This window comes from Triturus cristatus, chromosome 4_1 (assembly GCF_964204655.1).
Source record: "Triturus cristatus chromosome 4_1, aTriCri1.1, whole genome shotgun sequence".
Lineage (NCBI taxonomy): Eukaryota > Metazoa > Chordata > Amphibia > Caudata > Salamandridae > Triturus > Triturus cristatus.
This window is the reverse complement of record NC_140585.1, coordinates 683,505,781-683,519,359: the sequence shown is the minus strand read 5'-3', so window position 1 is coordinate 683,519,359 and position 13,579 is coordinate 683,505,781. Positions and strand designations below refer to the sequence as shown.

The following is a 13,579-nucleotide window of genomic DNA, read 5'->3' as shown; positions in this document are numbered from 1 at the left end:
TTTGCTACATATATTGCATTGGACAACATTTTGAAACAACTTTCTCTTTTCACCTGAAGGAATGGAGAAATATTTGCAAATGTCGGAGGACTTCTTTGTATGTGGTAAAGTCTTCTTCTTCATACTGCTCTTTTACTTCTCTTCTATTGTCAGTAGAAGATACCCTGACTTTAAAACTCTGTACTTTTGAGGGAAAGCCATAAAAGGATCGATTTGTGGTTTCCAGTCAAGGTTCATCGGAGCCACAGAGAGGTAATGTCCAGAGCGAGCAAGCAGCTTTGATGTATGTGGGACTACAAGCGCTCCTACCCTCCCGTGATAATAGCTCATGGGGCTATAGAGTGGTATTAATAGTATCAATTTAATCAACTATACCTATCAGGGTACAGTATTGAATGCATTTTATTTGTGTGCATTATTCCTGCTTGATTGATATAGCAGTACACATTATTGTTTTATTCTAAAAGTGGTGTAGGGATCATTCCTTTGGTCCTGATGAGAAGCCAAGGGGATGGCTTTGAAACATGTAGACTAGAGAGGTGGTAGCCCATCACAGCATACAACCTCCACTCCCCTTTTTTAACAATAACAGCTAGAAGGAGTATTAAATATTAGTTTTCCACATAGCCAGGTATTTTTTAACTTCACTATTCTCACTCTGACCCTTCCACTCTCACATTACACATAGTATATTTACTCCTAAGTGCTCCCGCGTCTTCGTTGGTCGAAGCACGCCCCGTCCCGCAGCGGGGCAGGAAGTACCTAATGATGAAGCATGCCACCAAGGGACCTTTTGGTGGGTGAAGGTTATTTTAACAACACATTGTGTTTCCCTGTACATGGGTAGGGAACACACATTTCATGAACAGTGGTAAATACGCTTTGGAAGGATATTATCATTTGTTGTGTTCAGGGTGGATTCTTTTATTATCATTTGTTGTGTTCAGGGTGGATTCTTTTTGGTTTTTCATTTCCAGTCTATCTCCAGAGAGATGTGAAACCCCAAAAACTTTTTAAAGGAGTGGTTCCCAATGTGAGTGGGTGGAGACTTACTATATCCAATGAGAAGTTGTGGTCTGTATGTGTTCCTGGAATCCGCAGAGGCATCGCGGCAGATCAGCGGTTTCGCCAAACTCGTAAAATAAATGAGTATGTTGTGAAACACAGATAGACTTCCAAATATTAATCTATGGACATGGTTTCTCTGATGTAAATGTTAACATTTGTGGGGCCTGTATGTAATATTTATATATTTTTTATTACATTTTATTGAATCCACTGATCTACTGCAATTTAATCACAGGAACTAGTAACCATAGAGTACTCATATGGGCTCCTTTCTCAAATTTGTGGTGGCTCTGCAGATGCATAAAATTAATAAAGAAAAGAGAAAAGCTTGGGGATTGCTACTTTTAAAATGTATAATAAGATAAATGTGTGAATAAAATGTATATATAAACTTGTAAAATGTATATTCCTAAATTGAACATATAGGTGAGAATGTAGTACAATTATTTTTTTTAACTGTAAAATTCCCTAATAAAGCAGAGGTTACAGAAACGTTATAGTTAGGAAATAACACTAAAAAGCCACAGAAAGTCACTCAAAAAAAACAAACATTACTGAGATGTTAAAATTAGGAAATGGAATTAAAAACCTTTTGAAGTTCAATGAAAATAACAAAGGTTACCGGGATGTTATAGTTAGGCTCAGAATCTACACACACAAAGCCATAGAGAGATTTAGGAGTTATAGTTGCATGACCTAACTACAGCTTACTCCCCCGCAATACACTGCTTATGACCTCACATATTACATCACTGATGAGATGATCAGTGGCATCACTAATGTCATCACTGATGACATCTCAAATGACATCACTGATGACATTACTGATGACATCATCCAGCAAAGGAAACTTCAATTTACTTCATAAAATACTATTTATATTATTTGGAACCATGGACAGAGGTGAGAGACATAAAGCACAGAGCTCACTGTAGCCTTATCAACTACTACACTCACTTATAACCTAAGAGACAGTTCTCAAAGCATAGTTCTGTCTCTTCTGAACCACTACTCTAAACACTAATGACCAAAGTAAAACATCTAACCGCATAGGCAAGTCTATTGCAAACCACAGAAACACCATTGCTAAACCTATAAATAGGGTGTTAGTGCAAATGTTAGATTTGCACAAACAATTATAACATACAACTAGTAGAGAAGTCTTAGCAGACAAGCTACTGTGTCACTAACCACTAGTAAAATTATTCTTCATATTGGAAAAAGATGTGGGCAGAGAGGTCTGTCGTAAATGTCTACTACACTGAGCCATCTTCCTACAGAAAGGTCTTATTGAACATAATAATTTATTGCAATCTACTACTGCAGTCATTCATCATAAATGAGACAGGTCTAATGAAACTGGTCAGTATGTCATAAAACAGAACTATACTCAGCTGTATCTGTGGAGTGAAGTCTCGATGAACAGCTTAGACTGTTGCAAAGCACTACCACGCACACACATCAGCAGGGGACATGTGTCAGTGTAGAGGCTAATTCACTGATAAATAGTACACCCACTTTAAAAACGGGATTATACATTAGATGATATCTGTTAGCAATAGTATCTCTCATTAGTAGTACAGAAAGAATAGTGATTTAACTTATGCAGTAGCTTAGTATAAATCTTTAAATCTCAGAAACGTTTACAAACAACTTACAGTCAATGGATGATATCATCAGTGATGTCACTGGCCATGCCATGAGGGATGTAATATTTGAGGTCATAAGCAGTGCATTGCGGGGTGTAAGTTATAGTTAGCTCAGGTAACTACAATTGCTAAATGTCTATGGTTTTGTGTATGTAAAACCTGATCCTAGATATAATATCTCTGTTACTTTTTTTTTCACTGAAAATATATATTGAATCTAGGGGCATAGATGTGGAGTTAAGAAAATTAAATATAAACTTACCCATATATAGTGATTTTCACTATATTTTGGTAGTCGATACTAAGGCACCGATATTTCTGAAGAAATATATGTTTGAGCTTCATATTCTGATACAACTGCACATCAACTATTAATGGAAAGAAGCATTTTTTAATCCCTGTCCCAACGTCTCTGTGGAAAGAAAATATTGACCACAGCAAACAATTGCAGAAACACAATCTCTTTACTGTACTTTTCATATAGCACTGTTCAAAAATGTTTAACAGCCTGTATACAGAATGGAATGTTTCTAGCATATTACCCTGGCTTCATTGGGTAAATTCAATACCTTAATATTCCTTCAAACACTGTGCTACATGTGTCTGAATGATACTTAGACAAGCACCAGACAGACAACTTGTATTTCAATGTATAGCCAAAGGAATCAAACTAGATAAAAGGTCAGTCAATGTGAGGACAAAGTGTGAACCTTCACGCTAATGGCAGAAGAAAATGGAACGTACAACTAATAGTGGAGACATAGTGAGTTCACAAGTGTTTTAAAAAATCAGGTGTGACTGGTGGCCACCTAATACTAGAGTGGAACACTGGTCTACTAAGAAGTGGTGATGAGGTATATGCACCAAGCCATGCATCCTTGGCATGCTTCCACCACCTGGACAGCTACCTAAAACTGTCAGATGTCTTAGAGCACATTTCCCAAAGCTATTGAGAGGGTCCTACTTTGCCACACAAGTATAAAGGTATGTTTGGGATAGGCAAAAATTGAGGATTAGACTTGCAAGAAGAATATTCACACATACTTCCATATGAGAAAATCTTCCAAAGTGGAATGTGGGCATTCCAGAGTTAGAATGCCCTTTAAGTCTGAAAATACACTCACAAATAGAATTCACAAACTGTTCAGCAGCACATTCCCACTATGGAAAATGTCAGAGATGTACTTCTGTTAAGGTCATTAGTAAAGATTAGTGGGGCTCTGGTGAAAAGGTTTTTTTCATTCATAAAAGGCAATTCACAAATGCTTAGAAGTGTTGCAATTTCCCAGGTGCATTGCGTGCTCCTGAAAATGGTTATGAATTTCAACACAGTTCGAAAACGTACTCCAAAATGTAGGAGGACACCTATAGAAAGAAAACTTGTACAATGGGTTCACAGACTTTTGTTGAATTAAACTGACAGCATTCACAAGCTGTTAACTCCTGAATGTGGCTGTGTTGTCTCAATGGTGATATGTTATTGGAGTCCATGAAATATAGTCACATTTTGAATCAAATTCTATGTGAGGTGATGCTTTGAATTTGATTGTTCTCCACACTTGTCTGCTGCGTGTTCAATGGATATTGAATCGACCTTCAAGTGTTTTAACGTGCACGTGTTCAATTGGGGAGACAAAGGTGGTTTTTGATGCAACATCCTGCAACCCTAACTTAATGTACTGTCTCTGACATGCACAGTCTTTTGCATCCAAACATCAGATACAAAATTTGATTGCGGTACAATGAAGTTGCTGGGTCTCCCTCGCATGGTCCTGTGGCTCACATTATCATCTCATATCCTGCTGACATCTACGTTTGGTGGTAGGGCCACTTGTCGTTTCAGATGACTACTCACTCAAGCGATAGGCCAGGCCCATGTGGAAAGAGCTGAAGTGTGCAATTAAGTGAATGATGGGGCAGAGGAAATCTTCTTCTGCATATACTGCCCTGTATGTGATAACCAAATCTTTATTTCTGCTTAAACTCCCAATGTTAGAACAAAAAACAGTTCCTTTAAAATGTGAGTGTTTTGGTATTTAAATGGCCTTCGAACTCCAATGTTTCGAAAGTCCAGCCTCTTGTGCCATTAGATAGAGTTTAGTTTAACGTCCGTGGGTTTGACATCACAAGGAAAAATTAGACATCAAACAATGTCTCTATTTTCAATTGGACATGATACCCTTCTGGGCAGGGCACATGCACCTTATTTGCATGCAAGAAGCTGGCTCCATCGTTATACACAAGCTGTACAATTGCAGCAATTAACGGTTTGGTAGTCTAAACATTCACTTCCCAATAAGGTGTAATATTCCACTTTGCTGAGTTTGGGGAGAGCCATGTATTTTTTCCGTAAACACAGTGGAATTCTCCCCAAGTTCCAACCTCTTTCTGAGTGCTAGACCTCACACAACTGTAAAATTCCATTGTAGGCGGTGGAACGTATTTTAGATGTGCCCGGAGTTATTGCAACGCTTCGTTTCAGTCCAGTTATTTCACATAATAAAGGTAGCTGCTGACAGCTCACCAGTTTCATGTGATTCATTGGAGACACATGCAGATGTGTGCAGGGTCACTCTGGGCGTCACATAGAAGCGCCTCAGATCCCGGAAGCTAATGAACCATCTACTGACAGCATTCCAGTGAACATAGCTGATGTTCTCTGTTCTCCTGAGGTCTACGGGTGTGTCAGTGTTATGGAGCAAGTTCATGGCTCGGTGTCTGAACTGTCCAATAGATAATACCAGGAATTACAGATTTTTCCAGGATAGAGGTCTGTTCTCTCGTACATTGTCATGCAGAATAAAATAAGAAGCGTATCATGAAATGTACATAGGAAAAGAGGACAACAGGCCCAAAGACACTTTTCATTTACCACCAAAATCCACCCTGGTCTCGAGATTTACCCATTCTATCCAGGCACTACTTTCCCCCTGTGCTTGTCTGGGCGCCTCCATCATCGTGTGCTCCAGCCCCAGTGTTCTATATACATAGCATCACCGCTAGTCCCAAGTACGAGAGGAGACCGCCACAGACATGGTACGTGCCTGTTCCTAGCAGATTGTTTATCATAATCAACATATGGCTTCTTGTGTAGTATGTCACACTGAAAACAAGGTAGTAGTAAAGAGGTGAAAGAAAAGGCTGGCAGACAGTTCTGACTCCCTCTCTCCCAAGGGCAGCAAATGGATCAGGTGGGCAGATGCTGTAAATAGCACCTTTGGGGGTGGCAGGAACCAGACACTCATAACTCACCAGATATGCACGCAGCTGAGCAAGGCGAAGATGAGGCCAGCCAGGAAGGCGAGCGGGATGGCCAGAAGCAGGGTGAGGAGCTTGTAGACCAGGTATTTGCTGACTTCAAACAGGGCGTGACTGCAGATCCACACCTTGTCAAAGCTGTGCGGGGTGGATGGCTCTGCAATCAAATCCTCAAATCCAATCTAAGATTTAACAACAGAACCATGCAGATTACAAGTGAGCTCCACACATAAGAGATTCCATCCTGAGCTAACCAAAGTAAGCCACAATAAAGCATGTGCAGTGTGGGAGAAGGCTGTGCACCCTTCAATGAAAGGCATCACCAAGCAGTACAATTCGATCACTGAGCAATGAGTTTGGGTTCAATACATATCCGCATATTGATAGAGTGTTAATTATCTATTCAACCCAAAGTGTGCATTAGTTTACTTGGAACCAAGGGACGGGGATCCGCTATTGCCCGGTAGATCTTCAAAGTCAACGAAGCTCCTTTCTGACTCCATTGTTCAACACGCCCCCACACACACACATCACTGCTTTGTAACTGCTGTCTCATCTTCACAGGTGCTCCACTCTGACACACCCCATCTGTTGCTGCCTTTGGCATTTTCCACTCTGCTCTCTCATTTTCAGTGGACTCGGAATTCATCCGGACTGCCCCTATGGACTCAGCCTTCCCCCTCGGCTGCCTCCTGCTGCTGCCTTCTTCCTCCATTCCTCCCCTTTCCACTGCAGCCCTCCGCTTTTACTCCTTACCCTTTACCCGCCCCGCACCCCTCTGGAGATGCCTGCGCTCTTCTGCGACTGCTCGCCTTTCTGCAGCTGTGCTCTCTTTCCTTCTTCCTCATTCCCTTCCTCACTTCTCTGCTGTGTCCATCTTCTTCTTCTCACCTCCTTGTTTCTGCTTTGTATTTTCACTCTGAATACTTCTGCTGCTGCCTTCTCCCATTTCACCTTACTATGACTGTCCTTTTCCTCTCACATTCCTCACCTGTCTGTTGATATGCTCTCCCGTTATGAAATTATTTTCCATCCTCACCTTTCTTCCTCTGTCCGCTGTTATCTATCGGTAGTTTTCCTCCATTGCCCTCCTCACCTTTAGACTTGTTTTGCTCACTTCACCTTTCATTTCCTCACCCGCCCTCCTCTGCTGTCGGCAGCTGGCCACATCATTATTTTGGGAATGTTTCTGCACTCATTGTTTCACCTTCCGCTATGCCCCCACCCCCTTTCCCCTCTGCCCCATCATCACACACACACATACACACACACTTCTCACCTGGAGATGGGAGTTGAGCCCATGCGGGTCTCTGTCCGCGGAATCCCCGCCCTTCTCCCGGGCAGACAGCATGGGGGCTGCCGATCGCTTGAACTCGTCCGCGTCCATGAAGATGCGAGCGTCGGCTTTCTCCTTCTCCAGCCCCATGTTTGTGCTCTGAAGGGGAGGACGTTCCTCCTTCGGGCCCCGGAGTACGTGTGTGTGCGTGTGTAAGGCACCCTCCTCCTCCGCCCGGCACTGAGGCTTTCCCACCACCCCCAGCTGCCGCTGCAGACTAAGAGCCGGGAGCTGCTGAGGTTCAGAGCGGGAGCAGCCCGTCCCGTCCTGTCCCAGAAGCAGCCACGCCCCGGGCAGGGCAATGCAGGCAGGCAGCGAAATGAAATATGTTCCACAGCCTAAAAATCCGACATACGGCTATGCATGCAGACGGAAACATACACAATGCGCAGCACAGGATTCTCTCCATACTGAGAGGGGGAGAAGCAGGGGGAAAGAGAAAATCTGTTTAGTCACCTAAAATCCAACCTAGGAATGACAAAAAGCGAAGGAACACTGAAAGACAGGGATGCAACCTACAGTGTGACGTCTTAAAATCCAAGCCACGACATGCTCAGAAGATAAAATAAAATACAGTATGTGTATTGTGCCTCAGGTTGAAATCCACATAGACCAAGGTGGGAAGTTGTCTCTCAACTGTGCCACACATCACCACAGCCAAAACAAATAACCCAAGGTGGGGCACCAAGTTCAGAGCCTCTGAACCAGAGCCTAAAGCTAAACACTGAGTGTTGCTACATTTTATTATATTGGAAAAGCAAAAGGACTTAGGGGCCCATACGATGGTGGAATGATCGCCACCGCCTGGTTGGCGGTGGCGATCGTTCCGCCATCAGAATGAGATTTACCCACTGCCATATTAAGATGGCTGTGGGTATCACAGCGGACGCAAAGCTTGTCCGCCGCTGGCAATCGTAACGATTGCCTGGTGGGTGGAGCAGGGCCACTAATATGTTGGTGGTGCCTAGCAGGCACCGTCCGTCATATTAGGATGTGGGTATTGGAGAGGCCTTTCCATGGCGGCGATGCCGCCATGGAAAGGCTGGTGGGGATTGGGTTTGGGGGCCCGTTGTGGGCCGCCCTTGTTTTGGGGGGGTTGCTGCACTGGGGGGTACCCATGGTACCCCCCTGCATTTCCATGCACCATGTGGCAGGCACCGCGTGGTGCCTGCCACGCAGTGCAGGGAAATGCAGTGCAAGCACTTTCAACATTGCGGACTGCGCTGCAGCCAGCAGCACCACCCGCAATGTTGAACGCCCAGGATGCGCCCGCCAGTATGACACGCGCATCCTAATTGCAGTTGTAGGACCGCCGCATGTCTGGCGGGCAGTCCGCATCACCGCTACGGTAGTGGGCGGACCAAGTCCGCCCACCATCGTATTCAGCCCTTAGACTCTTTGTCACAACCTAAAAACAAAGGTGAGACAATAAACTCTTCACCAGAGATTTAAGTGAATACAAAAAGTATAGGAACCGTGATCCTGGGTGTAGTTGGTGCAGTCAATGAATGTGGAGCTGGGTTGAAATATGTGAGTAAAAAGAACAATGGAACCATCTTACTGATTTTTCACCCTGAGGTAGCAGCATATAAAATAACATAGTTTAATTAATGTAATGCAATACAGAGATTAAAAATAAGGGTGTGGGGGCCATCAGACTATTTTCAGATGTGCTCCTGGATGTAATTGTCAGCAATTACTACCCCGATTTATTCGTTGGGTCCTCTTTTATAACGTGAATTACTTAAAACAGGGCCCCTGCCCGCATTTTTTCAAAGAAAGGATATGCCCATGATGGTCTGCCTCTCAACTGGTATACATTGTTCTATCCACATTGGTGGATGATACCATCATTTGTTTTCTCTTTAAATCTACTTTTTCCAGTGCATATAAAAACTAGTGCAGTTTACATAAAGGTGATACTTTTTATACAATTAGCTCTCATAATTCTTTATATTGCTGAGTTCCCTATCACAAACTTTAACAACATAGTACACAAGTCTACTCATTTGTTAAGGCATCTATATGTTTCTGCACACCTTGATAATCAAAATGATCCAGACAACTTCTTCAGGACAGTATAGTATGTATAGCTACCGCCAACAAACACAGGCCTCTCATTGCTTCAGATATAACAGCTACCAGGGGAGAGACGTCCGTGGTGCCTGAAAAGAGAAGAGTCCTATAAGACACATTAAGAAAGATGTGATAAAGAATGCCTACATCAGGTAGAGAATGGCGCATAAGCTCCTTTGATTTCTGGCATGCGCATGCCAGGTGCTGAGTATACGTTACTGTGCTACTATCACAGGCAGAAGAGTAGTTCTGCAGTATAGTGAGATTCAATGAGTACCAAAACTGGGTTTCAGAGAGAGGTAAATGTTGAGGAGTAGAAGGTGACCTACAATGAGATTCAGCATAGAATTCTTGTTCAGATAGTGAAAGTGTATGTTTACTACTCATCTCCTCTGCTGTACATGATGAAAATAAGACCCAAACATGACTAAAAGAAGAGAAAGCCATCAAGCATCATGTACTGCCACGACTAGAAGAGGGAAGTAAGGGAAAGAGTCTTAATACACAATCAGAGAAACACATAGCCTGGTTAACAAAGGGGTTGAGGGCTCTATGGGATTGTGTGATGAGATAATAAAATAAAATTGCCCCAAAACAAGGACAAAAATATCAACTTTATATACTTTGGTGCCGATTCCGATCCTGTAAAACCCGGGTACGAATGGTCGTACGGAGCGTATTCTCCGTACGACTCGTACCCGGGAAATCCACCTTACAAACCAGCAAGTACGATTCGTACAGAAATACCATTTCTGTACGATTCGTAAAAAACACCGTACGGCTAAAAAATACCTACTATTCTGATCCTGGACAGTGCGTACGCGACGTCTGCACGGAGTCAGGCAGCGTTTTACGGACCAGCAAGTACGATTCGTGCCTACGTCACTCCGCACGGCTTATATTTTACGGCAGCCAAAAACTCCCGGGAAACTGAGTACGACACAAATAAGGAGCCCCGGAACGCGACGGACAGCCATGGACCCCATCCTACGTGTCATACCGGTCCTCCTAGCCTACGACCTGGTGCACCGAAACTGCCGTGCATGCCGCAGAAGGTCAGAACAACACCCAGGGGCAAAGGGGGGGCGAGGGGCAGGAAACATAACACCTACCCAATTTAAAAACTACTATATTCTGTACATACATTACCTCCAGGGTCTGGTCACTTCGGGGGGGCATGTCCAACAATCCCTGCATCCCGCAACAACGGAAGTGGACGCGTACCCCTATGTCACCACTAGATTATTGATACGCACCGTACCCACACATCCATAGCGTGGGTACGGTCCGTATCACTATTGTAGTGGTGACGTAGAGGTACGCGTGGTATGGACCGTACCCACGTCCTCATAGCGTGGGTACGGTCCGTACCACGCGTACCCCTACGGCACCACTACAATGGTGGTACGGATCGTACCCACGCCCTCAGAGCGTGGGTACGGTCTGTACCACGCGTACCCCTACGTCACCACTACAATGGTGGTACGGACCGTACCCACGCCCTCATAGCATGGTTACGGTCCGTACCACGCGTACCCCTACATCACCACTACAATGGTGGTATGGACCATACCCACGCTATGAGGGCGTGGGTACGGTCCGTAATACGTGTACCCCTACGGCACCACTACAATGGTGGTATGGATCGTACCCACGCCCTCAGACCGTGGGTACGGTCCGTACCACCATTGTAGTGGTGACGTAGGGGTACGCGTGGTACGGACCGTACCCACCCTATTAATGCGGGGGTACGGTCCGCATCACCCGTACCCCTAGGGCACCAGTACATTTGTGATACAAGGCATACACACGCCACAAATGTTGGCTTAGGGCCTGGTGCAGCATATAACCAGTATATTGGGGTGTGTGTATGCCCAGGACAGCAGTGTACTGCACCAAGGGTGCAGGTGGCTGGGTGGGTGGCTGCCTAGGATTCCCAGCAGTGGACAAAGACATGTGAGGTGTGGGTGCCTATCACTCCCAGCAGTGGACAGAGACATGTGAGGGGTGGCTGCCTAGGATTCCCAGCAGTGGACAAAGACATGTGAGGGGTGGGTGCCTATCACTCCCAGCAGTGGACAGAGACATGTGAGGGGTGGGTGCAGAGGAATACCAGCAGTGGACAGAGACATGTGAGGGTTGGGTGCCTATCACTCCCAGCAGTGGACAGAGACATGTGAGGGGTGGGTGCAGAGGAATACCAGCAGTGGACAGAGACATGTGAGGGGTGGGTGCCTATCACTCCCATCAGTGGACAGAGACATGGGGTGGGTGCCTATCACTTCCATCAGTGGACGGAGACATGTGAGGGGTGGGTGCTATCACTCCCAGCAGTGGACAGAGACATGTGAGGGGTGGGTGCAGAGGAATACCATCAGTGGACAGAGACATGTGAGGGGTGGGTGCCTATCACTCCCAGCAGTGGACAGAGACATGTGAGGGGTGGGTGCAGAGGAATACCAGCAGTGGACAGAGACATGGGGGTGGGTGCCTATCACTCCCATCAGTGGACAGAGACATGGGGGTGGGTGCCTATCACTCCCAGCAGTGGACAGACATGTGAGGGGTGGGTGCAGAGGAATACCAGCAGTGGACAGAGACATGTGAGGGGTGGGTGCAGAGGAATACCAGCAGTGGACAGAGACATGTGAGGCGTGGGTGCAGAGGAATACCAGCAGTGGACAGAGACATGGGGGTGTGTACATCATTGTCAGTCGACCACAACTCCATGGGTGTATGTACGCATCCCTAATTTTTGACTATGTTGATAGTGCCATAACAACACATCACTGACAGCAGTGTCCCACTCCCATGAGGAAGGATGTCTTTCCCCCACAGCATTACACACCACATGTGGGTGTGAGGACAAATGACACGTGCATACCCACCCCTGGCGGATGCAGCACAATACACACACAGAGATCATGCCACAAGACTGCATAGTCATGTCAATGCCTACTAAACTAAGAGAGCCAAAGGGAACACACACTGTCACGCACATCCAAGGACTGATAGGAATGTACAGGTGCTGGGACAGCCACCAAGATGTTGTCTCTCATGGAAGGAATAGGGTGGAGTTCCCACAGATACAATGCCCACTATTGTGAGTTAGGTTCCCAAATACCCTTCAGAACAAGTACCATATGTGTGCTAGGCTGGGATAACACACATACATAGTGCGGAAAATGGAGAATTTCTCCACGAAGACATGTCAACATACTCAATACACAAGTACAGTGACTAGCAAGGATGGCACAGATGATGCAGCCGGAGACATTGCTGAGCAGGCATGGCCATGGTTAAAGGGATCCGTCACCAACAAAGGGAATGTATACACAGGTCAGCACAACAATTGTGCAACTCTCTGCAAGGAAGATGTCAGGTGCCACGGAGGAAGGGACACTCCTTGGTACAATGTCTCAAAAAACAAATAACACACACAACCAAAGATCCTTTGCAGAGACCTTGTGATGGCACGCAGATCCCATGGTCCACCTCATGACCATCAGACTCGAACCTTTGCCAGAAACATAACACATTACCACAACCCCAACTCCTGAAGCATCAGCACCAACATCAATACCTGAAATGCAATAGTCTTCAAAGTAAAAATAAAATGCTTTAATCAGCATAAAAATATTCTTTTTTCAAGAACATTATATACAAAGGCCAATGGCCAGTCCAGAATAGAAGTCCTAGGGGGGACACATGGGCACGCGTCTCCCCTAGCTTGCCTGCATAGTGGAACCCTCAGGTTCGTCGACTGGGGGGGCATCATGTGGGTAAGGGTAGGTGTGGTGGGTGCAGGGCCGGACGCCTCCACCACAGGGGGTGGGGCAGCGCCAAAGGTGGAGGTGAGCTCGGCGCTGCACACTTCTGCCAGGGCGTCCAGAGTATCCCCTGCACCAGAAGAAACCACAGGCACAAAGGAGGGGGGGGTCGGAGGGATGGGGTGCAGCGCTTCTGGGGGAGGGGGTGGACATGGGGGGGACTCAACTCCCCTACCCGGGGAGTGCCTTGCCCGCTTGCGGGCTGGTGAGACAGTGGGGCTGTGGCCCAGCACAGACATGTAGCTCACCTTGTCTGACTGTGTGGCAGGGGAGCCAAGGGGAGGGCTTTTGGAGGGACTGGGTAGTGAGGCATGCGGACTCAGACTGTGGCTGCGTGTATGTCTGTGTGCCCCAGACCCAGT

At 45.8% G+C, this 13,579-nt stretch overlaps 1 protein-coding gene across 1 annotated transcript in view; it reads right to left on the bottom strand.

Annotated features, from left to right (window-relative positions):
- CAV2 (caveolin 2) overlaps positions 1–7,580 on the bottom strand; it is a 51,955-nt gene extending 44,375 nt beyond the window's left edge. Inside the window, exons 1-2 of the mRNA XM_085653148.1 lie at positions 7,255–7,580; positions 5,970–6,157 (exon numbers count right to left, since the gene is read on the bottom strand). Coding sequence (XP_085509274.1) covers positions 5,970–6,157; positions 7,255–7,401 — 335 coding nt within the window. The 5' untranslated portion in view covers positions 7,402–7,580. The remainder of the gene's footprint in view (positions 1–5,969; positions 6,158–7,254) is intronic.
- Positions 7,581–13,579: the final 5,999 nt, after the last annotated feature.